At 38.0% G+C, this 25,459-nt stretch overlaps 1 protein-coding gene and 1 long non-coding RNA gene across 2 annotated transcripts in view; one reads left to right on the top strand and one right to left on the bottom strand.

Annotated features, from left to right (window-relative positions):
• Positions 1 to 25,459, bottom strand: part of CRIM1 (cysteine rich transmembrane BMP regulator 1) — a 325,649-nt gene that overhangs the window by 44,157 nt on the left and 256,033 nt on the right. Inside the window, 2 exon segments of the mRNA XM_038396670.2 lie at positions 8,841 to 8,962; positions 24,201 to 24,357. Of these exon segments, the coding sequence (XP_038252598.2) occupies positions 8,841 to 8,962; positions 24,201 to 24,357 (279 nt within the window).
• LOC119853519 lies at positions 9,283 to 24,206 on the top strand. The gene is made up of 3 exons (XR_005292110.2): positions 9,283 to 9,333; positions 10,453 to 10,530; positions 23,460 to 24,206. It is a non-coding gene; the product is annotated as an uncharacterized LOC119853519 (long non-coding RNA).

Here is a 25,459-nt window from a genome sequence, read left to right as displayed (position 1 = left end):
TTTGCCCATAACTTGATTCCCATCCACACACAAATCTCTGGATTGAGTTAAGTGGTGTTTTAAATATTCTAGGAATATAAATAGCGGTTAAAAAAAGTAACCATGTAACCGATTAAAATTTTATCGGTTACATCTGACACGTTTCACTTCATAATCTTTAGGAAAGTATGCTTATGATATGAATATGACATAACAGATATACTTTATGCAAGATGGCTTATGTAAGATATCATTGGAAAGGTTATTATTTACTGAATGTGATTATCCAATTTGTATGCCTGTATCATTTCTCTATCTGAAGTTAGGAATATTAACTATGTACCTGTATTTCAAATGTGTTAATTTGGGTGTCTCCCCCAACCAGCACTTCAGGTACAACAATGGAAAAGCTAGACAGGCCTCATGGGCCATTAGCAGAGACAACGGACTGTGAAAGAGCTTAGGCTTCCTGTGGACTCTGGAGACAGTTTAGGAGCAATGGCTGCCACAGCCATGCAGAAACATGGGTCCGAGTCACCTGGTACTGGATGCCCCCCCTCCCCTTTTGGAATGCCAGTGGTTTTCCACTAGAAGACAAAGGGTTCCCGCCTTACACAAGAGCTCTATAAGGCAGGGGAGTGACATCATCATGGTCCTCCTCTGCCTCCCCACCCAAAGAGACACTGAAAAACACCTGGAAGCAGAAACTGAACTGAGGGGGAAAGGATAGAACCCAAGCTGGAAGGGCATCTACCTTGTAAGTAATAATACCTGAGGTCTCAAGAGGGAGACCAGTGCAGCTGCCTTTCAAGACTTTCTGTAATCTGCCTGCAACAATATCTAGGGTGAGAAATTCTATCTGTAACCAATTTCTTTAATGAACCTAGCTTAGTTTGAGTGTTTCATTTCATTTGCTCAGGAATCTGCTTTGTTCTGTCTGTTATCTCTTATTTTCACTTAAAATCCACCTTTATTAAGTGTAGTTAATACTTATTTCTTGTTTATAATAAAACTCAGTTTATGCAATTTCTAACTGGGTGGACAAGAAGTGTGCACATCTCTCTTCACATTGAGGAAGAGGGCGGATTTTTATGAGCTTACGCTGTGCAGATTTTTCAATATAGCACAAGACAGTATTATTTTGGGTTTATCTCCCAAAAAGGGGTGTGCACGTGACTGCTGGGGGAGTCCTCTCAGACAGCGCTGATGTCAGTCTGTCTGCAGCGGGGTGTGGCCGTACCTCTGTGTGTGTGTGTGTGTGCGCGCGCGCTGCAAGAGGCCAGAGAGCCTAATTCAGCAAAGCAGGGAAAGGGAACCCAGGCTGATTGAGCAGGAGAGGCTTAGTTAAACCCCAGAACATTGGGTGGCATCCCAGAAGGGGGGGGGGTCTAACCTGTTAAAACATGGTTAAATGTTTAACTGGGGAACTAGGGGTGCTGCAGCACCCCCATGTTTTATGGAGGGCCCCTGCTGCCGGCCCCCGCACCCAGGGACCCCCCCCCTCCGCACAGGGCAGCAGTGGACTCAGACCCGGCAGTGGAGTTTAATCATTAACTGAAACCAGTAAGACTGATGTTTATCAGTTAACCAGTTAAATTTTTACATCCCTAAAAAGTTTGTGTACCTAGCTTGTTAGGGGGTGTAGGCTGATGCTCCAGTGCTGCTGATGTTGGAGATAGGAATACCCTGAGGATGCAGCCGCTAAAATTACAACTCATCAGCTGCTAATCCAATTGCTCCATGTTGCTCCAGTGTGGTCATTCACTCTCCCTTGAGCTAGGCTAGCTCTAGTGTACTGACTGTTGCAGTGAAGACAACTCTTGAGTGGTCTGTCATATCAAACTCAAATCTATATAACTACTTCTCCTTGTACATTGCTGATTCTCAGTAATGACTGCTGAGAACTCTAGTAAATTTATTTTGATTTACAGTATATTTACAAAAAGAAAAGGAGTATTTGTGGCACCTTAGAGACTAACAAATTTATCTGAGCATAAGCTTTCATGAGCTACAGCTCACTTCATCGGATGCACTAGGTGGAAAATACAGCGGGGAGATTTATATACACACACAGAGAACATGAAACAATGGGTTTTATCATACACACTGCAAGAAGAGTGATCACTTAAGATGAGCTATTACCAGCGGGGGGGGGGGGGGGAGAGAAGGAAGAAAACCTTTTGTGGTGATAATCAAGGTGGGCCATTTCCAGCAGTTAACGATGAACAATGTGATATATGCCATCATGTGCCAGCAATGCCCTTCTGCCATGTACATTGGTCAAACTGGACAGTCTCTACATAAAAGAATAAATGGACACAGATCAGACGTCAAGAATTATAACATTCAAAAACCAGTCAGAGAACACTTCAATCTCTCCGGTCACTCGATTACAGACCTAAAAGTTGCGATTCTTCAACAAAAAAAACTTCAAAAACAGACTCCAATGAGAGACTGCTGAATTGTAATTAATTTGCAAACTGGATACAATTAACTTAGGCTTGAATAGAGACTGGGAGTGGATGGGTCATTACACACAGTAAATCTATTTTCCCATGTTTATTCTCCCCCACCCCCTACCGTTCCTCAGACGTTCTTGTCAACTGCTGGAAATGGCCCACCTTGATTATCACTACAAAAGGTCCGTCCCCCCCCCCGCTGGTAATAGCTCATGTTAAGTGATCACTCTCTTGTTACAGTGTGTATTGTAACACCCATTGTTTCATGTTCTCTATGTATATAAATCTCCCCACTGTATTTTCCACTGAATGAATCCTATGAAGTGAGCTGTAGCTCATGAAAGCTTATGCTCAAATAAATTTGTTAGTCTCTAAGGTGCCACAAGTACTCCTTTTCTTTTTGCGAATACAGACTAACACGGCTGCTACTCTGAAGATATAGTGTCAGTGACACTACATCTGCCAGCACCTGAGGCTTCAATAGGCATCCTCCAATATGTGCTTGATTGGTAAAGAATGATTTTTTGTATTGGCCAGAAGCACCATCAAACCACTCATTTGCTGTACCATCCCCTGCCCTCTTTTAGAGTAATATATGATTTATAAGGGCTCAGATAAGAGGATATATAAAGCAGAAGTATTAAGGTGGTCTTGCTGTCTCCATCATACGGACTGATGCCTTACTCAAACTGCATATTGCACAACATGGATCAAAATAACTGAAAATCCAAATAGGGCATCTTTCGCCCTTAAAAAAAAATGTCCATTGTGACATCCTTGCTCTCATCAGCCTTTTGCTGTGATATTTTTTATGTCAACGGCTAATACTTCCATCACTAGTTAGCACCATGTAACAAAGTGGGGCAAATACTTTGTCTACATTTTACCTATCTTTGTCATGAAATTGCTCTAAGTATTACAGGATCATGTTTCATGTGATCTCTGTCTCTGAAAATGGTGAAAATAGACTTCCTTTGCATGTGCACATGCACCCACACACCCCTCTTCTACAGAAATCTTTTCCGGTGACAGGTGGTTATTTGAAATATATTACATACATTTTTGCATGGTTTTCTCTGAAAAAAGGCACATAATAAAAATAATGAGTGAAATAAGCTCAAGTTTTTCACATCTGTATTTTGTTATTCAATGTCTTGTCTGAAAAAATAGAAAACCAAATAAACATTATGTTTCTTGTATCTATTTTCCATAACTAGGGATTGCCATTAAACTAGCTATATTGTTAAAGTGATTTAATTCCAAGAAGATCAATAGCAGCAGTATTCTTTTTAATGAACTCGGCCACTGAAAGTGAATATGTATTATTCAACTTTTCTGAGTGAACTACACCTATACCCCGATATAACGCGGTCCTCGAGAGCCAAAAAAATCTTACCACATTATAGGTGAAACTACGTTATATCGAACTTGCTTTGGCCTGAGCGTTTCCGTTATTAATAGTCACTTCCCGCCCCGACTGGCCCTTCAGAACCCCTGACCCATCCAAACCTCACCCCGCTCTTTGTCCCATGACTAACCCCTCCAGAGACCCCCGCCCCAACCACTCCTCCCAAGACTCACCCCCATCTAAGCCCCTTGCTCCTTGTCCCCTGACCGCCCCCTCCAGAGACCCTCCCGTTCCTAATAACCCCAGGACCCCAACCCCTACCCAACCCTCCCTGCTCCCTGTCCTCTGACTGCCCCTACCCCTTTCCACACCCCTGCCCCCTGACAGGAACTCTTGGACTCCTATGCCCTATCCTGTTCCCCGTCTCCAGAACCTCCGAACCATCCAACTCCCCCTGCTCCCTGTCCCCTGACCGCCTCCCAAGACCCTCTACCCCTTATCCAACCCCTCTGCCCCGGCCTGGCTCCCTTAACACGCAGCTCAGAGCAGTGTGTCAGAGCCAGACATGCTGACGTGCTGATCTGCCGCAGTGTGCAGCCCCGCCCCCCAGAGCGCTGTTTTACCACGTTATATCCTAATTCGTGTTATATTGGGTCACGTTATATCGAGGTAGAGGTATATAATCATACATGAGATGTTTATGATCTGCACATGTAAACTTGCTCTTTTAGCAAAGAAAAAATTCACTAGAGTAGAATTCTATGGTAGTTTTTGTTAAAAAAAAGGAAAGATATAATGACATTCTTTTCAAAGTTGTGTGATATCAAGAAAAAACAGCAAATGAAACAGACACTCAATACTCAAGTTATAACCTACATGACAGTCCATTATTTTGTATTTTAGGCCACTTAACTATTTAAAAAGATTAGATCTCATACATGGCAAATAAAAACAGAAAATCTACAATTTCTAGTTCCAGATTTGTGAAGTTGATTTTAGGGTTGTTTTTTTAAAGATAAGTCTCCAAGTATCCTGGAATCCTATGTCCTAGGAATTTGTCAGAATTGTACTCCAGAATCTAACTTTTTATAAAAAAAAAGTTAACTCCTATAGTTGTGAAGATAGTTCTCATTTGGAAACCTAAGTTTTAGCCGATTATCTCAATGAGGTGTTGACTCTGAGACCTAATGACATCATCTTAAACAATAATTAACACTGTTACTCTTTCATGGCCCATCATTTTGGCTTAAACAATCAGCTACATTAAATTGTTTTATCTATAATTTTAGATGAATTGGCAGATACAGAAATAGGGACTAGTGGTGCAGCTGGTTGCTGTCAAAGGTTGCTAGGATTGGGAAAGAAGAAATCAAGTCCTCCTCTGTGGCAAAAGCTGCAACTAACTCTTGGTGCTCCAAAACCGAAGTGCTTTCCATGCCTACCTTAGAGCCAAAACCCAAACTGTCTCTTACACAGCTGCCAAAATCTACATATTCCCCAATACAATGTTTACAGTATAGAGATGCATTACGAATAAAAATCATGTGGTACATTAAACATTTAGGAGCAGCATGAACAAAGAATTTAACATAATTAAATAGCAAAAGAAATACTTCATTGATTGTTATTATTCATTTTCCACAGTGAATGCAATAAAACCCTTTATTATTAAATGTACTTGAAGTAGCCACAGGTATTTTAGTCTGCTGTACCAGAGTGCTGAATAATTTAAGCCTAGTTTGCTACAGAGTATGCAGGGCCCTTAATCATCCAAGAAACATGGAATTGGTAATATTTAAAAAAAAAAGGAAAATAGGCAAGCAGTTTAGAATTCATCTTTTCAAAAACTTGTCTATCGTAAGGTGATATGCTCCATTACATAGTGCTTGCTGCCTAGAGTAACGCTACATCACCATGTAAGGATGTTACAAAAGGGTAACAATGGTTAATCCACATGCTACATGGCATAGTACAAGACCTACAGACCACTCAAGAACTACTGCCTGCCTCACTAAAGGTAGCCTATTAAAAGGGGACATGTTGGACAGAGTTACCCCAGGCTCAGCTCTATTCTACATTGGTACAGAAAGAGACTGAGTGTCCTTCTAAGTGTTTGCCATCCCAAATTTCTATAAAAAGAAAAGGAGTACTTGTGGCACCTTAGAGACTAACAAATTTATTAGAGCATAAGCTTTCGTGAGCTACAGCTCACTTCATCGGATGCATTTGGTGTGAGCTGTAGCTCACGAAAGCTTATGCTCTAATAAATTTGTTAGTCTCTAAGGTGCCACAAGTACTCCTTTTCTTTTAACTATTTAACAGTTTGTTAGAGCAGCATGCATACATGCATATACTCACAGCAGTAGAGCGAGATGCTGGGAGAAAAGTACAGACTGTCGGACATTTACATTTTTACTGCTGACATTTATTTATTAATAATCACTAATAAAGACTCTGTTAGCATGTGCTGGCCCTCAAGAAAGAAGATCACATGGCCACCAGGGACAGTTCACAGGTTGAGCCCCAGAATGACATTGACCATTGTAATCTGGGCAGAAGTGCATGCTGGGAAAGGGGACAGGGCTGTAGAAAAGCCCCAGTAATACAGATCAGGAAAGAGAAAAAATTGGCAGTGGTTTTCACTACTGAGGGAGCTTGTAAGGGGGTAGAGAGTCCAGGAGATGGAAGTCATTGAAGAAAATCTCAGACAGGCCTAAGTGTAGGGATAAGAGACAGGTGAACAGAATGGTAAGCAAACCACAGCTGACAAAGCAGCTATGCATAAAGCTAAGTAAATTACCCAGATGAGGTAAGAAAACTGAGGCAGTGGCCATATGTGGCAACAGAAAATTAAGCCATAGGTTTGGATGGTGCTTTATGGAAATTTGAAAAGTACATGGTCCACGCTCAAAAAATTTGCAGCCTAAATTAGCCAAACATATGACAAAATATAAAGACCGATAAAAAGTATAGGGAAAGGAAGGACAACAATTAAAACAAACTAAAATAATCAAAGTCCCATTATTCTATATACATATTCACAGTGAATGAATAATATATGTTCTAATATATTTAAACAGCATTTGAGATAGGATGAGAATGGTAGAAATAGGTTTTGAGGAGGGATTGGAAAGCATGAGGATGCCTGGATGCAAATGAAGAGGGATGTTGTTCTAGCTATAGAGAAATCAGTGGGGAAAACATCATAACGGTGAGAGCAGTAAGAGGTGAAGAGTAGAGTAATGAGGTGTGAAGACGTTTCAGAGTAGCAGCCGTGTTAGTCTATATCCGCAAAAAGAAAAGGAGTACTTGTGGCACCTTAGAGAAGAGTGGGCAGAAACCAGGAGGAAAGTTGTAGAGTCACAGGAGAGGAGATGTAGGCAGGGGCAGAGCTCTTGCAGAGCCTCAACAGTGAGAGTCAGGCATTTCACCATGCCAACCTCAGCTCATTTCCTTTCACCAACTTCCTGTCTCTTTCTGCATAAAACAAACTCCTCAGCATCATTTTTAAGGAGTAAGAAATGGTTACCATTTTAGCTGAATACTGGACATATTAAAGATGGGAAAGAAAGAAGTTTAGTAGTCGAGGCAAGATAAAAACATGGTCTTGATAGTGGAGAGGGAAAGGGAAGAGTAGATTTTAGAAATGTTATTGAAGGAAAAGCAGTAAGATATAGTGAGTGCTTTGATATAGGAGAGGAAGTTAGAGTGGAGTTATAGATAACCCAAAAAATGTAACTTTGAGGAAATGGAATTTTTAACGGTGACGGAGAAAGTGAGGACAGAGGAGTCATTAGGAGGATATATAAGTAGTATAGTTTAGTGTTAACATGTTTAGTTTAAGAAACTGCAGGACATTCTTGAAGAGATGCAAAGACAGGAAGTGATGCACACCTGGAGAGAGGAGGTGGAGAGGCATGTAAGAGGTGTCAGAATAGAGGTGATAGAAGACCAAGGGAGTACACGAGGTTAGTAGCATTGTTTAACACTGGTTAACATTTGTATTGTTCATTAAAGAATAGAAGTTTAAATATCTTATCTCAATTGCATTTTGCAAAATTATTATTAGATGATTAGGGATATTATGTGTTAATACTGTTGAAATAAATCCCAGCTGCTTATCAATATAGAACTGTTTAGCTATTATAAAGCTATATGGATCATATTGTACATAGCCAATAGGAAGGAACATAAAATTAGTCCCCAAAAGTTAAGTCAAAGCTTGTGCATTATTGCCAAGCTTTGACACTGTTCATTGTGACTGGAAGGAAGACTGAAGTATTCTATAGACCAACTGTTTTCCTTTAGTTTTCTTCTACAGACATGAGAAGTAAACTTACAAAAGTAAAAGCTTTTAAGAATCATATTTTAACAAAACAAATAGCTATTTGTTAATTTTACTTAACCAAAAGTCTCTAAGAACTTGCTGGATGCAGAGGGATGAAGTAGCAAATTATTTTGATAACACTTAAGAGTAAATGTATTTAAACAGGATCAGAAAAAAATAATATTCACTTAGCTACCAAGCAACCTACAGTTCAGTTGAAATAATAATACTTAGCACTTAAATAATGTTTTATACAGTCAAAGCAATGTACAAATACTGATGCAATTATGTACAGTGAATTGGGTCGGGTGGAAGTCAAATGAAATATTTACAAATTTTTAAATATAGATTTAAAGAAAACATATTCCAGTGAAGGAAGCAAAGCAATCTGTTTTCTCAGGCTTATTAAGGGCCAGATCAAAATCCTACTAAAGTTAATCAACTGACTCTCACTGACTTCTCAATGGAAGAATGGACTGGGGTCTAAAATGCCAAAAGAACTGAGTGTTGTGTACCTTTACTAGGCTGACATTAAAAACACAAAAACTACAAACGATAACAAAACCCTACTATACAGTGTCCTCCCCTACAGAAAATGAAGTTGACTATCACCATTTGAGTTACCAAGTTGCAAGTCTTAATATAATGTACTACTCCTTTCCATTTCTCCTAGCTTCTAATTGCTTTAAAGCAAACATAGATATGGAGGTAATGCATTCACACCTACCTCTGCACTTGCAGAGAAGACAACCATGATTATTCTGCTGGAAGCCCATTGGACAGATCTTACCACAAGGAAGTTCTGGGCATTTCTTACAGCGACAGATATCACAGCCATGCTTGTTCTTCCTAGATGACCGAAATAATTTGTCAAAGGTCAGCAGATCATTTTAAATGTCTGATTAAAAAATGTCCATGATCTTCAGAGCAAAGGTTTCCCCTGAAGAGACTAAGTAAGTAAAGAAAATTTCCTGAATTGTAATTCTCGTACTCAGAGGTGGTAAGGGGTAAATAGATCTCCACTCTTGGCTTGTGCTCCCTCTGTGTGACTGGCAGAAACACCCTATTTAAATTTCAAGCTATTAGACCACCTGATTTGCCTGGTACATTTAAGTGTTGATGAGCCAGCACTGCTTTTGACAATTAGTTCTTTTTTCAGGTGAAAGAATAAAAGAGAAGATATAATAGAACATCTCCAAATCTGTAAAGAAGATAGAAGGGTAAGTGGGGATCTATTATAATCACTATCTTCCGAGAACAAAAATTACAAGTAATTTTTTTCTCCAATAAGTAATATACAGTAGATCTCCACTCACATACAATGCTCCAGGGATGTAACCAAAAATGTTAAATAAGTAACAGAAAATTTCTTTGAAATATAAGATGAGGAATGCCAATAACCAAGCGGCAAAGGCAGTGAATGCATCTTTACACATTTTTTAATACAGAAAGATATGGTATCTTTGTGAAGATACATAAGATAGAAACTAAGTACAGAAACGTTTCCCCACCTTCCAGATAAATACATTGAAACAAGCAAGAGAATTGAGGATTTTTATAATCACCAACCAAGTTCTGTAACACTGGTAATGCTAATCAATATGGTGTTATGAAAAGTAGCTCGTCAAACAAACTTATTACTTATTTTTGATGAGATCATGTTTTATTATTAAATCTATTTATATAACACAATCAATGCAGCCTACATTAAGTGGATTAAAAACTAGTTAACAGATAGATCGCAAAAAATTTGAATAAATTGGAACTATTTACCTTGGGATTTGGTGAATTCCCTGTCACTTGGGGGTCTTTAAATGAAGACAAGCTATCTTTCTAACAGATATACTACAGCTCAAACAGAAATTATGGTCTCACAGTATTACAGTGAGATGGTAACCGCTCCATAGATAACGCTGGAACTAACCAATCTCAGCCCACTAACTTTGCCAAAACTAAATCAATACACCTGAAATTTTCTAAAGGTGGTCATCTAAGGAATGGAGAGTCTATAAATAATGTTTTGGGGATAACTGGACAGGATGTAAGTGATATATTAAAGTCTGAAAAATCAAATCTATTTCACTTTTGTAAAACTGATCTAACTTTTTTGGAACATTATATTTAAAGAACAGTATTGGCCCTCAAGTAGTGTTAACATTGTTATCCTCAACAATTCAGAGATTTTTAGATTTCAAGGTCAGAAGGAACCATTGTGATAATCTAGTCTGATCATCTGCGTAAAACAAATAATAGAACCTCCCTGAAATAATTCCTGTTTGAACTACAGCATATATTTTAGAAAAGCATCTAATCTTTATTATTATTATTTTTTTGGCCAGTGATGGAAAATCCACAACCCTTACCCTTGGTAAGGAGTGTTGATGACTGTTGCCTTTGAATCTTTTGGGTAAGACTTGGTAAGATTTTAAGTAATATTACATTAAAAAATAAATATACAGTGTTAATTTAAGTTTTCATTAAAAGTGTAAGTTTTTAGCTTTATGGTGCAAAGATACTATTCTACTCATTTTAAAAGCTATTTTTATTTTCTTAAAAATCAGAGTATTTATAATGGTCTTTTTCTCAGACATCCCACACCATTTGTATTCTTTATTCACCTTGCAGCCTCAAAGCCACTGGTTATCAAAACATCTTGAGTGCCAGCATCTTTTCATATGCACACCTCATTCCAGGAAGGATAGTTGTGGTTGTTGGAATCTTAACCGCCCCAATGCCTTCCCCCTTGAGTGCTCAATCTTTGATTCAGTGCCCCACCAAGGGGCCTGAAAGACATGGAATGGTAAAAAAGTGGGAGAGAGAGACTGTGTGATGAGGAAATTGATGCAGAGAAGGCAGGCATGCAGGGCAAAGTGAAGCACTGAGGAAAAGGTAAACCATAAGGTTGGGGAATAGAGGTAAATTTTTCTTCCATTAAAACCATCCTAGAGGAGAACATGGAAAGGCAGCACTCATGCCCCCCACCCATTCACTTCCCCATAAATGGAACTGTTTCTGTGCCATAGTAACACCTCTTTTTCATGCATCTCCAAGTGCAATCCTTTCAGTGCCAGAACTGATGCACCCTCTCCTTCAATCCCCATCAAGCACAAACTTTCACTACCAGAATTAATTCCCTGCCTCCTTTTCTTTACATGCCCTATGGAGTTTCTAAGCTCTGTCAATCGAACCACTCTGATTTAGGGAGTTTGTGAAAGGAAATTACTCCCCCCCCCTTCCAAATTTTCAACTATCAATGATTTCAAATCATGTTTGTTTTAATTCCATTCTTTACATTTTAAAAAAAAGATTTTGTACTTACATCTTGGGAATTCTTTATTTTCTTCCCATTTTATAGTGACATGGTGGGGAAGGTAACATCTTTTACTAGACCAACTTCTGTTGAGAGAGAAGTTTTGAACCTACATAGAGCTGCTCTTCAGGTCTGGGAAAGGAACTCCCACCTTCACAGCAAAATGCACTAAATGCACTATATAACTAGGGGTTAGTAGGTTACAGATTGTTGTAATAATCCATATATCCAGTGTTTCTGTTCAGTCCATGATTTTTGGTTTCTAGCGGATATATCCCAGGCTCATCTTTTGAAAGTGTTACCCAGGTTTCCTTTGAGGATGAAGACTGATGGAGCAATCACTCTATATCTGACCTATGAAAAGTGCTTACCCACAGGTAATACGGTGTTTTTGTCTTATTTTCCTGTGTGAGTTCAGTCGAGAATGCAGTGATTACCTGGTTTCACCCACATAATTGTTATTGGGACATTTAGTGCACTGGATGAAGTATACCACATATTGTGATAGGCACGTGTAGGATCCATAGATCTGGAAAGGTGCGTTGTGGGGGGTGTTGATCATTGTAGCAGTGGAGATATGTCTGCAGGTTTTTGCATCTGTTGTTCTGGCAGGGTCTGATGCACTTTGAGTCGGTGTGGCCTGGTCTGCTGGGAGCTTGCTTCTGATGATGAGGTTGGAGAGGTTGGGGGGTTGTTTGAAGGCTAGAAGTGGAGGTTCAGGAAAGATTTCTTTCAGGATGGGGTCCCCACTGGGTATGGGTTGTAGTTGTTTGATGATACCCCATCATATGGGTTCCAGTGTGGTGAAGTAGGTGACAACTAGGGAGGTGCAATCAGAGTGGGTTTTTTATTTCTGTATTGCAGCAGATTCTTTCTGCATATTTGGGTGTCCCATTCCATGATGCGATCCTACTTATCTGATGGAATGTCTTTGTTTGATGAAGGCAGTTTTAAGTTCGTTAAGGAGTATATCCCAAACTTTCTCCTAGGAGCACATTCTGTGGTATCTGAGTGCCTGGCTGTACATATCAGATTTCTTAGTGTGTTTGGTTTGGTTACTGGACCTATGAAGGTAGGTGTGGTGGTCTGTAGGTTTCTTGTATACGATTGTCTGTAGAGTTCCATTGCTGAAGCTGATTGTGGTGTTCAGGAAGTTGATGCTGGTATGAGTGTGTTCCAGAGAGAGTATAATGGACAGGTGATGGTTGTTGAAGTTGTAGTGGAAATCTATGAGGAAGTTTAAGTCTTCTGTCAAGAGGATGTAAATACCATTGCTGTATCTCAGGTAGATTACTGGTTTTGTGGTGTATTTATTCAAAAATTCTTCTTCAAGGTGGCCCATGAAGAGGCTGGCTTATTGGGGAGCCATCCTAGTACTCATGGCTGTTCCCATGGTTTGGAGAAAGTGTTTGTTGTTGAAAATAAAATTGTTATAAATGAGGATGAAATGGATGAGTTTGGCAATGTGTTGGGGTGGATATAGGGTGGTTAGGGTTGGCCATTGTCTTTTAAATATTTGAGGCAGGCAGCTGTGCCATCATTGTGAGGGATGGTGGATAGGGAAGTGACATCCATGGTGGCAAGGATAGCATTCTGAGGGGTGTTGTTAATACTGAGGAGCTTGTGAAGGAAGTCAGTCATGTCCTGGAGGAAGCTGGTCCAGTGTGTGGTAAGTGGCTTGAGGATGGTATCTGAGTCTTGATATTCCTTCAGTAAGGGTGCATGGCCAGATATGATGGTCTGCTTGTATCTTGTTTGGCTATTTTGGGAAGCGTGTGGAAGGTCTTTGGGGTGGGTTCCTGGGGGATGAGATTGTAGACTCTCTCAGAGTGGAAGGATTTGATGTTATCCTTAAGTTCCTGGGTAAATTGTGGTGTGGAGTTTTCTTTGAGTTCTTTGTAGTAGGTGATGTCGGAGAGTAGCTGTTGGCCTCATTAACGTTGTCATCATGTTTGAGGACTACAATGGCACCCTCTTTGTCTGCTGGTTTGAGCACTATGTGATGGTTAGATTTCAGAGACTGTACGGCTGTCTTCCTGGCAGTGAAGAGATAATAGTGGATGTGATGTTTGTTAAGGATTTTGCAGTCAGTTTTTTTCCTGAAGCAATGTAATGATCAAGAGTGTGGTATTGCCTGCTCTGTAGAGTCCACTCAGGGGATTCTTTTTTCTTATGATTGTAGGTGGGAACATGGTAGTTGTGAGTGGTGTCATTATTGTTGTGACAATTTTCTGAAGTGGAGATAGTGGAAGAATTCTTCTAGTTTTTCACATGTTGGTATGATATCAGGTTCTGTGGTGGGGCACTCTACCTTGGATGGTCCCTTTTAATATGCGCTAACTACTTGTGGTAAACTATCTGTTCCACCTTGCATTTTGCTGTGATGCAGGAAGTTCCTTTCCCAGGTCTGAAGAAGAGCACTGTGTTGCTCCAAAGCTTGTCTCTCTCATCAACTGAAGCTGGTCCAAAAATAGATATTACGTCACCAACCTCGTGTGTCTAATATCTTGGGACTCACACGGCTACAACTATGCTGAATTCCCATTTTATAGTCAAATATGTTTTTTACTTGTTTCTTTAGTTTCTTAACTGTTAGCAGAATTTCAGTTTTTACATAGGGAGTATTTCTACTAAGAAATTTTACCTTGAAAATGCTCTAATCTTTGATGAAAAAGACAGTTCCAGGGTTTCATTAACATCCTTACTCTGAGAACCATGCACACTCAAACACATTGATTAGAACATAGGCTGTGCTATATCTGCAACCAACACCACCTTCCAATATGTTGAACTTTCACAAGTCAAAAAAGCAGAAGTGCTTTGACTAGGCTATACTGTTCTACCAGATTTTGCAGTCTGAAGTCAATGAGAATGGCTTTCCTCAGTGCTTTTTGCCTAAATATGGGCTTAGGAGCCTAATTTAATGTTCCTATTTTTAAAAATTTTGTTCGGCATGTCTAAGGAAGTCCACAATAACTTGGTTAATATATCAGAAGCCGAAATAACTTTTCATTGTTAACACTGAAGCAATTTTGTTTTGAACTGACAGATTTTATGCCACTAAATTTTTTGTTAAACTACAGTTTTAGCTTAACTTTAAGCATGAGTAGCCTCATTGAGTTTGGGGATATTCATGTGAGTAATGCTCCATACCTGCATAAATGTTTTCAGGATCAGGACTTTAATTTTCAATATTTTGTTTTTTGCCTCCAGCAGTTTTGTAAAATTCAAATAAAAGAAATTACTGAGTGGCACTTTAAAAAAAACCCAACCAATTAGTGTTTATAGTTCAGTTTATTATACTTTATTTAATCTAAAGTTGCAATAGTACAAATTTTAAAATTATTTTTATTAAGCCTCAAGTTGATTTAAACAACAAACTAAACCTAAATGATTTAGGTCAACAATTTAAATCACCTCATCTTATTGAAAATAATTACTTAAACTTCAAGAGAGCTCAGACAAAAATTGTTAACATAACACTATGGCTGTAATTAACATTACAAGAAAGGCATATAGTACAAATTTAGAGAGATAAGGTTACTAAAAATGTAGTTGTGTCAACTTTACTTGATCAACTAATATAGAAAATATTATCAATATTTATCAGAACCCACCTTATTCTCTGCCTTCACACTGTCCCATTAATATTTCCAATAGTTAACACAATACCTGAATTCACATAGTTCATATGTAAATCAAAGAACCAATTCCTATTCCCTTCCTATAAACTACAGACCCCTCTCCATTTCACATGACTGTTCACAGTGGAAGACAACATCTCACCTCTTACTCATATCCAGTACAGAAAACCTATAATCCCAATCTATCTTTCCTCTACAAATTAATGAACCCAAACTACTTCATCCACACTATATGTATAGAGTAGAAACTACTGCTCCCTACATACCTCTAGACACAGGTCTCATATAATACCTTGTACTTCTATAGCACTCGTCACGTAAGGACCTATAGTTCTTTAATAGAACTAATGAATTAGGGCCTGATCATGCAAGTATCTAAGCACACTTAACTACTCAATTTATGAAATCCAGTACTCTATTCCTCATATGACCTTTAACCCCCTAAATGAATGAGTACCACAATCACTGGAACATGCAGAAGCCCCTATCAAGAATATATTCCATCTTTTTTTGAATTCAGTGATGAAGTCATAATGTGATAAGTTTATAAGGAACAGATTGTGCAACCGTTGCTCATTTCAGTGAGTTCCATTATTCCAAAGTTATTCCATTTAACGGCCCCATGATGCACAGGCCATGCAAAGTTTCTCTGCATTGCCAGCTTACAGTCTATTTCCCTCTGTGCAGTCAATTTGCACTTCTTCCACTGTGTTTTGGGCTTTGTTTGCCCTCTCAAGGGCAAAACAGGCTTTGAATCATAGTTACCAACACTTATTGAACACCTATAGTATTTGTTATCGTCTTTCAAGTCTACCCTGTTCAGATGAAAAGCGGTTCAGAAAATTTTATGGGGAATCTTAGGCCACATTACCTGTAAATCAACATCTCTTTTGCACTGCTACTTTATCCTTGATTAGAGAAAAAATATGTTCTAAACAATGGAATTTCAAATGCCGGGGAGGGGGAGGGTGGGAAGAGAGGAAAAAATGGAAGCTCTCCTCACCTGTTTTAATAGAAATTTACATACTTCAGAAGCTATTTTGTATTATTCTTTTCAATAAAAAATTCCACAGATTTATGATCTCGTGCTTGAAGTTATTTACCAAAAATCTTTTTTTAGGCAGTCCCTTAGCATTAGATATTGTCAGTGTGCATTCTTGTGTTAACCTGATGTGGTCTTTAACTCTGCAAAAGTCATGAAAATTCCTTTATTTTAGAGATCCAAAGGTTGAGAATACCGTTTTCCAGCCAATTTTTCCGATTTAACATTTGACCTTTTATTCTGAATACTGAATTTCCCCAGATACTGCATGAGCTTCAGTTGATTTCCTTGGATTGACTATTAATATGAAATGTGTATCAACTATGGTTTTCCAAGAATGTATTATTAGTGGGTTAACTAATTTTAAGTGTAGTTCTACTCTGAAAATTGACTATATTTCTTGCTAGAGAGATCTGTGTATATTCAGAAGACAGACACAGATGTATTATTTGCAAACTCACATAAGGAAATACTGCTAAAAGAAAATGTGATGGATTCTATTCCTTCTTGTGCTTTGTCAACACAATAGTTCCCTAAGTTACAGTAAGTTACATATGCGCAAACCCACTGAAGATGAATTACAAAGGTGCCTAAGAGCATAAACTGTCCTGCAAAACTTTTATTATTTCTGATGATGCAGTAGCAGGAAAGAAGCCAGCACAGCTCAGATTCCAGTTTGAATGGACAGGTGTGGCAATTAGAAAAAAGGGTATTTTTTACTTGTATAATGAGCACATTTGATCTGCAAGTCATTGGCATGATAAGGGATTCGCACGATGATTATAAGCACTATTTAGAGTGGAACCTTAGTTTTAAATATTTCAATATTTTGAAGAGACATCATCCCCTGTATTGTATCAAATCCTTGATAAAATGATTTTTATCACAACCCAAGACATTAACTTCCAATCTAGCTTCCATAGCAAAATTGTATTTGTAACATTTAAAATTGTTTGATATTGTCCTCAGATTGGACATCTTTAATCTAGCATTTTCTAATGCTAATTCATTCGAGTCATGGCTTATGGTTTACACAGCTAAATGGAAAAAATACTTTTCAATGATTAATTATAAAATGTGGTGGTTTTAACTGGAGAGTCTGTAATAGTAAACAGTTATCTGCATATACAGAAAAACAGCAGCAGCATTAGAAAAGCCATTGGTTTAAGCAGAGCAAATCTAGGCCTCATTACAGGGAAAAAAAACCCTGAAAGGCACAATCAAAGTGTATCCAAGTTAAAAAAACAAAACAAAAACAAAAAACAAAAACAAAAAACCCAACCAACCAAACAAAAGGTGACCACTGTAGAGGAAACAATACAAGAAATACCCACATTAAACATGGAATGTCAAGCCTGGAACTGCTAAACAAAAGGATGGATGCAATTTTAATTTACTATCCAACAACAAAAGAAAGGACAAAGCTAACAATCCAATGACTAGGAATAAAAATAAATAAAATAAAATACCGGCAAAACTATAGTATTTAAACAGCAGAGCTGCATGTACAGGGCTCAATAGTGGCTTTTGTAAGATGTCTACACTGCAGCTGGGAGCATACTTTCCAGCTTGAGTAGACAGACGTGCTAGCTCTATTCAACCTAGCACACTACAAATAGTAGCACAGCCAGGGGGTAGCATGGGTGGCGGTTCAGCATAACTACCGGAGTATGTACCTATAAGGTCCAGATGGGTCTGTACTCAGGTGGCTAGCCAGAGCTGCTACCTCAGCTACACTATTTTTAGAGTGCCAGCTCAAGCAGAGCTAACGTGTCTGTCTACCCGTAGTAGAAAACATGCTGCCAGCTGCAGTATAGACAAATGCATAGAGGCAGTGCAGAAGTGCACTGTTGCAGCAAGTATTCTAGGAGACTTTGTGCCTCAGGCAAACACATTGTCTCCTGGAGTATCAGTGGAGCACAGACACTACTGATGTGTCTGTCAAAGTACTTCTATGGCTCTCATCAGTGTAGTATCTCTGTGCCTCATACATCATCATCAACACTTATCCTCACTAGATCTTTGTAAGGGAGGGAAGTATTTTTCAAATGAAGAATTGAGAAAGATTAAGTAATTTGCATAAGGTCACACAGGAAGTTTGCAACAGGTGGGAACTGAATCCAGATTTCCTGAGTCCCAGTTCATTCTCTTAACTCTGAGATAATCCTTCCTCCACTGACCCATCCTTCTTTAGGGTACAACTTGTGCTCTCCCCTGTGGTGTTAGCACCACGACTTATGAAGAGGTAGATGGGGCCATGATCCTCCCTTCCCCATTCCCTTTGAGTTGTCCTATGTCCTACGCCACTGTGGACACTGGAGACACAATGTTTATGTTTGGGGAAGTGCAACAGTTAGACACAGCTCCGGCACAGGGTGCAAAATGTGTGGAAGACTCCTCCTGGTCTCCTCCTCCTCCTTTGTGTATCTGCACGGAATTGGGCAAAGTCAGAAAATACCTTCTCTAGTCATGACAAAATACTATCACCTGTACCTCAGTACTAAAATGTTCTGCCAAGAGATAGTGGAATAACAAGGTCTAGATGAGAAAAATTTGAGGCTCTGGGAAATTTCATAGCAAAAATCAATCAAGGGACTTGCTTTTCCTTTTCATCAAGGAATGATTTATTTCAGCTGATTTAGTTGGCCCTAACCTACATTACACCAATTCTGACAAAGTACCTAGAATAAAATATCTTTTTGCAATTGATGTATGGGTTTAATGACATTTTTGTCAAAGAGGGACTGGATTTTCATGTGAATTCTTTTTGACAGAGCTGTATTCGAGTGCATGCTTGAAGGGGGAAATTGGTGAGCTGTCCTAAGTTTGATGATCCATGACTAAAGGTTACTGGGAGTTGTGGGAAGTATTCTTCTTCTTACAGGGCGATCTTCCATGGTAAAAACTGGCTGATTAAACAAACCTTTAAAAATCCCTAAAGTTCTTGTTTCTGAGATGGATAATGCTGAAGACACTAAGTCCTCTGGTTTTTGGGTGGCTTTACACTGTGCTTGGGGTCCTGGGGATCTTTGAAGCTGGGCTTGCTGGCATTGCCTGATTTATTAACCACTGCTTTTTGTTTATTCGTCCTCTGGTATGAAAAATATGAATGCTAGATGATGTAAACTCAGGGAATTGAAGGTGGCCTTACTCTTGTTCTCTTCCATCCATTCAATTTCTACCCCTTTCCCTAAATTTCTCTACCTCTATGTGACAGTTCCTCATAATTTGGTGCACTTCCCGCAGGAGACCATAAGACCACAATGATGCATGCTTGCAAATTTCTATCCCTGAAGAAGCTGTTTTTGTTGTTGCAAGACAGGCATCAAAAGACACGCTAACCAGATGAAAATCCTCTTTTATTATGTTCTCAAAGCATCCTTTCTCCTTATGGTGGTGTGAAGGGGAGAAAATTAGCAAATTCATGGCTTTCCTCCTATCTTTCTAGAAAGAGAAGGAATCTGTGTCCTTCCAGAAAAGAGACTCCAAAGAAATTTACAATGTTAAGATTTCTCCAGATAGCACTGACCTGATGAATCTTTTTCTGCCTCAGTCTCTTGAGTCAGCTAGTTGGAGAGGTGAAGGTGTGGACTGAGGAAAGATGGTGCTGAGAATGCCAACCTCTTTGATGGAATAAATTACTGTTTAACATTTATATAATGTACCTTTGGTACACAATCAATGGGGCTGAACATGTTGATAGACTTAATGGCTTAGGCACAGATATCAGCAGATTTTGTGTGGCCAGAGCCAGGTGCTCCAACTGATTTTTGGTGAGCAAGATGCATTGACAGGTTGCATATTGTAAATAGGGCTGCCAACATGCAGGAAGAAAGCATTCATTAAAATGTACAGGAGGCCAATCCACGGTCTTTGACGCTGTGCTCTCACTGCTATGACAGTGTAGATCTAGAGTGAGCAGAGACCCCAGGAAATCCAAAATGCTGAGGATACATGAGGGATGTATCATATATGCCAAAATATTCAGCTAAAGAAGTAGACCTGTTCTTGGGGCAGGCTCCCATTTTAACTTCAAGTCATTGTTGACTGCCACAAGGAAATTATGTCGATGCTCCAACAGATCTAATGCCTTTATGTACCCCTTAATGTCAGACTTAATTTAAATGCTTTGCAAATGGTGAAGTGGCACTGTAGGGTCTATTCAGCTGATCTTACTTTTAAACAGGCAAATCTGAAGAGTCTCAATTTCCATCTGAGGTATTTAACTAGTATTTTTAAGGACTTCCAGGCTACTTTAGGGAAAGCCAATCAGACCTGATATGATCTCTCTAAGTCCCCACAATTTAAAAACACATTCTAGAGACTCTGAATCAATGAGGGAGAAGACATTACCATTATGATGGACATCTGCTAATCACACTTTAGGCTCTTCCTGAAGTCACTGGTCTGGGCCTCAAAAAAACAAACCAATCACAACCCAGAAGAAAAAGAAGGAACAAGCCAGAGACCTGCCATGAAACTCAGCCTTAGCAAAGAGGCATCTCAATCAAATATAAAGTAGTCCGGTATCAAAGACTCATCTCACAGACAAGTATGTAATTTGTATGTAAACCAATGTAACAGTAAGAAGCAGTAGAAACAATAAGAATAAAGAGAGGACTTCACTTTTTAAAAAATGAATAAACTCTCACCGAGTAAGGATGTACATGTACACATAGCAGCAAAGTCAAAAGATGTTTCTCTGTCCTAAGTAGAAAGAAAAAATGGACTGAGGAATGGCTGACTATTATTCTTAGCAGCTACACATATTCCACTCACTGGTGTTGTGGATTCTGGTTAAAGAAGTTACCGCCAGTCACACACTGGGAGTAAAGACTCATGAATGGAAATCTATTGCATTTACTTACCTTAGGACAACATTAATTCTTCCTAAATACCCAAGGTTCAACATTTAGAAGTTGCATAAATATGTTCATTGTAGGTTTCTGTCCCTACTGTATTTCACTCAAAACTGAAATAAAGTATCCTTTTCCCCTCCCCGCTCATAATTACTGTTTATAAAACAAAACAAAATAGAGTAAGGAAAAAATACTGGATCAAATAAAACTTTTAATCTCATAAAGTGCTCATTAAGAAAGCGCGAGTTTTTCACAAATTCATTTTAGTGGAAAAATGAATTATACAAATGTAATAAAAAGAACAGAACAGTAAAACTAGCAAATTAATATGAATAATAAATAAAAAGTAAATAAATAAAACACACATCAATGAATAACAAGCACAATATGTGGCATTTCAGAACAATTATGATAAGCATTTCCAGAACTCACAATAGTACACAGTTTTAAACACTGCAATATATGATCCAAGGTTAGGATTATTAGTGAAATAAAAAATTAAATTGAAGGTAGAAGTATTTTATAAAGGAAAAAGTATAAAGAGAAGCTAGCTTGATTTTAGTACTGAATTTTTAAAAAATTGATAGCTGCCCTTTAAACAAACTTTGTAAACTGCACATGTAAGTATGCTATTTTATGTTGAACTGTGAGAACGTATGTGCACACAGACACATGTCCATTGTATGTATAGCTCAAGTAACAGTAAACTGTGGATTTATCTTTTTTGATTTTTTTAAATTAGTGCTGCAACAATGTTACTCCTTAATTTAAGAGCTGTAACATGGGGAAGCTGTTAAAACAAGATCTAACCATCTTGACAGAGTCCTTTTTATAGTGACATCATATTAGATTATTCTGTATAGTTCATTATTGATTCGAAAGCTAAAAATAACTGCTAATTACTGAATACTATATAACAGTATTTAAACACAGCATCTGAAAATGTAAATAAAAAATTTAATTTATTTCATGCTAAAATTTAAGTGTTGCTGAGCACCTGAATGTCACAATGAAGACATTTTCTATACCATAAACAATATCAGATTCCGTGTTTTGCTACAAATTGCAATGAAACACAAGTTTAACAACCTATTGGTTTTCATTGTTCATGGTAACATTAAGTTATTTTTTACATTTCTTTACACTAGTGGAATATTATTTCAGTTTGTACTTTTGAATTATCATTAATATAAACAGACGATTCAAATATCAACTAGTGAAAATTATTCTTGTTCTCCATAAGTAGTGAGAACATGTGGAATATATGTTCACATCTGGTAATTTTCAATTTCAAAAAGAATTTTGCCCCAGCTACATTTCTTCCATAATCTTCCTTTACACCCCCTCCTTCTACCCACAGATTTCCCACATTGCCTGTCTACCTACTCTCTTTCTCTTCTTCATCCAGTGGAGACTTGATAAATCCTATTTTTGCTGTTAAATGCTTGGAATAGCCACTCACATAATGCACACCGTGTTCTGTTTCATTCCTACCCTCCTTGAAAAACTGCTAAATTCAATAACATTTTAAAGCAATGCTTTATGGATTATATTAAATGGTATTGCTACACATTAGTTATACTGGAGTGTTTTTTTATGCTGATACTTTAAAATCCTGTCATGGAGGATTTTAAAGCACATGGAAAGGCATCCTTTTTTAGTGCGATTAGAAATCCAAAGAAATAAAATAAATATTGTTTTACACGCACATTCACTATTTTGTGGAGGATTTAGGAGTCTCCTCCCCCCGGCCAATATTATAAAATATTGTACCTCCTGTGCTTTTAGAATGCATGGTTCTCAGGGCAGGGATCTGTTTTATGTTTATCATATTTCTCCATTTGTACAGCACTATGTACCTGCATAGTTCTATATAAACAATAAAAGAGGGCAACTGCACTGATACATTCACATAAGTACAATACAACTCAATGGTTGAATTAGGGAGTGGGAGAAGCAATCCCATAATATATATTTTTAAAAAAAGGAGGCAGGAGGGTTGTCTGCTCCAGATTTTTCATCTGACAGCACTAAGTATTGTGAGTTTGACCCACTCATTTGTACACCCTCCCATCCCCTCTACAATTCTAGCATTGGTTAAATTCTCCGCTGTCAGATCATGACAGAGCTGGATCTCCATTTTTCTTAAAGTCTGATGTGTCTCAAATGTTTGGATGATTTAGGCTGCACCATATTTTGATTATTCAAAAAGATTAAAGAAAATAGGAAATAAGAAGGAACTAAAGTGCAGTGTATAAGATTATTAAGAGAGCGTAGAAACAGTGCCAAATTCAGTAAAAGGAGAAAAAAGGAATAAGTCAGGAACTAAAGAAATGCAAGTATAAACTGCCAAGGGCAGTAACAGTAGTGGAGTTAGCTAAGTACGGTATCTGAAGGTTAGATATTGTGGGTTAAAACTACCAACTTTAAGCAAAGGAGAAGGTGAAATTTATGTTGGTTCCTATAAATTGGTGTTATGTCTTTTTTGAAGGACTGGAGTGCGTTGGTTAAACCTTCGCTGAGGACACCGAATGTCTGCATATCTACGGATTCTAAAGAAATCTCTACCTATGACAAAATAATTGCCCCATTTGCTGCAGGATCCCTTTTTCCTGATGAAAAAAAATCACCATTACTTCTTTTTAAGGAAGAGGGTGTCTGATAACATTATAAGTGTCAGTGACACTTAGACTGACTTTCCATTAGTGTTCCACAGGAGATAACTGGCAGAAAAGAAATGGAAGACTAGAGCAGATGATTGTTCAGGTAAGCTACTGTTATGTCATAATAAAAAGATCAACTCAGAATACTACAGGATCAACTGAGTAAAAGAAGCAAGTTACGAGATGGAGGTGATATCAGAAATATTAGTGCAAAAAATTTTTTAAAAAGCAACATGAAAGGTAAATTTTATGCAGTTCTTTAAATTTTCTCTCAAAGACTGTTTAAAACTATTTTAAAAGATACTTTTCTGCTTTTATTATTTTGTTAGTCATTATTTTGATTATTTGAATTTTCTTTTGGTCTGGTGATCAAAATCCATTTTCACAACTTCGTCCAAGTCTGTTTGAGGAATACTATACACTTATCAAATAGGTACATTCCTGCCTCTCTGCATACCTCCCATTTTTCATACAGAACATAAACATATATAAATAAATATTCATGGATTTTGCATATTTTATATGCACATGGATTATGATAAATATGCTTTCAGAATAAAAATACGTACAAGTATCCAAATGGACAGTACTTGTCACATACTATGGGTTTGCATTTCTTAGGCCTTGGACGGCACTGACAGATCTCACAGTTGTGGACATCAGTCTGGAAACCGAAGGAACAGTCCAAGGAACACCCTGATATGAGGCCAGTACACAGCTCCTCTCCTGTGAAGAACACATGCAGCTTAGCACAAAATGAAAATTTGTTGTTCATATCAGAAAAAATGTATCTATATACATTCCTCCTTTTAACTTTTTACTGTTTTAACTGTTAAGACTACTAACATTTTTACCTCGACTGCCCTAATATTCCTCTACAATTCTACAGTTATGGTCCCAAACACTGCAGTTTGCAACAGTGTTACTACCGTGTTTTGGACCTGTATTACAGAATACCATAGTGAGTGTTTGTTTTTTAAATAATTATTGGTTCCAAACAAAAGCTTGGGAGTAGGCACCTTATATTTAAGGAGTTGCTAGGGAGAGGTAAACATTCCAACTGAGTCCAACATTCATGAGTCATGCCACATTAAAATCATGTCCACAAATAGTCAGTAATACCACATACCGTCTGTTTTATTTTTGTTTAACAGATTCATGTGCAGTATAATGTATTTTATTTTGAACAGTATTAATCCGAAATAAAATTGGATGAGCTATTATTTATTAAGGATCTCTATTTGTTATTTACACTGTTGACTGTCACCAGTTTGAATATTAAGACCTCTGAACTAAAAGCACATTACTACAGTGCCAAAAAGGTGACTTAATCTTAAATACACCTGTTGGATTAAGTCACAGTAAAAGAGCTTGAAGATGGAGTCCAACAGCATGATTAAATAGTCTCTTGTGGGAGCAATAAAAAAAAGATAGCGGATTGCAGGAATCTGATTACATCTAGTGTAGTGATGTCAGGAAGAGGGTGTGACTTATGGTCACTTTCAGCAAACCTTTATTACTTTGAGACCAACAAGTTTGCTTTTCTTCATGGGGGGAAAAACAGTTTAAAACCACTCTAAGACATTGCCAAGCCATCAGGTGTATGAATCCGCATATCATCAGTTTTCCTTTTCTGTGCTGTTATATATTTTTAGGCATGATTCCACGGTATGGAGAATAGCACATCTTTTACTTATTTCCTAACACTTAGAAGTGTGGTATAATGGTGAAAAGTACATTTTATATATATTTTGTGTGTGTGTGAGCACGAGTGTGTGTGCGTGAGAGAGAGAGAGAGAACAGGAATGCACAATACTCATTAATTTAG

Source organism: Dermochelys coriacea, chromosome 3, assembly GCF_009764565.3.
Source record: "Dermochelys coriacea isolate rDerCor1 chromosome 3, rDerCor1.pri.v4, whole genome shotgun sequence".
Lineage (NCBI taxonomy): Eukaryota > Metazoa > Chordata > Testudines > Dermochelyidae > Dermochelys > Dermochelys coriacea.
The sequence above is the reverse complement of the archived record's forward strand: the minus strand, read 5'-3'. Positions and strand labels throughout refer to the sequence as shown.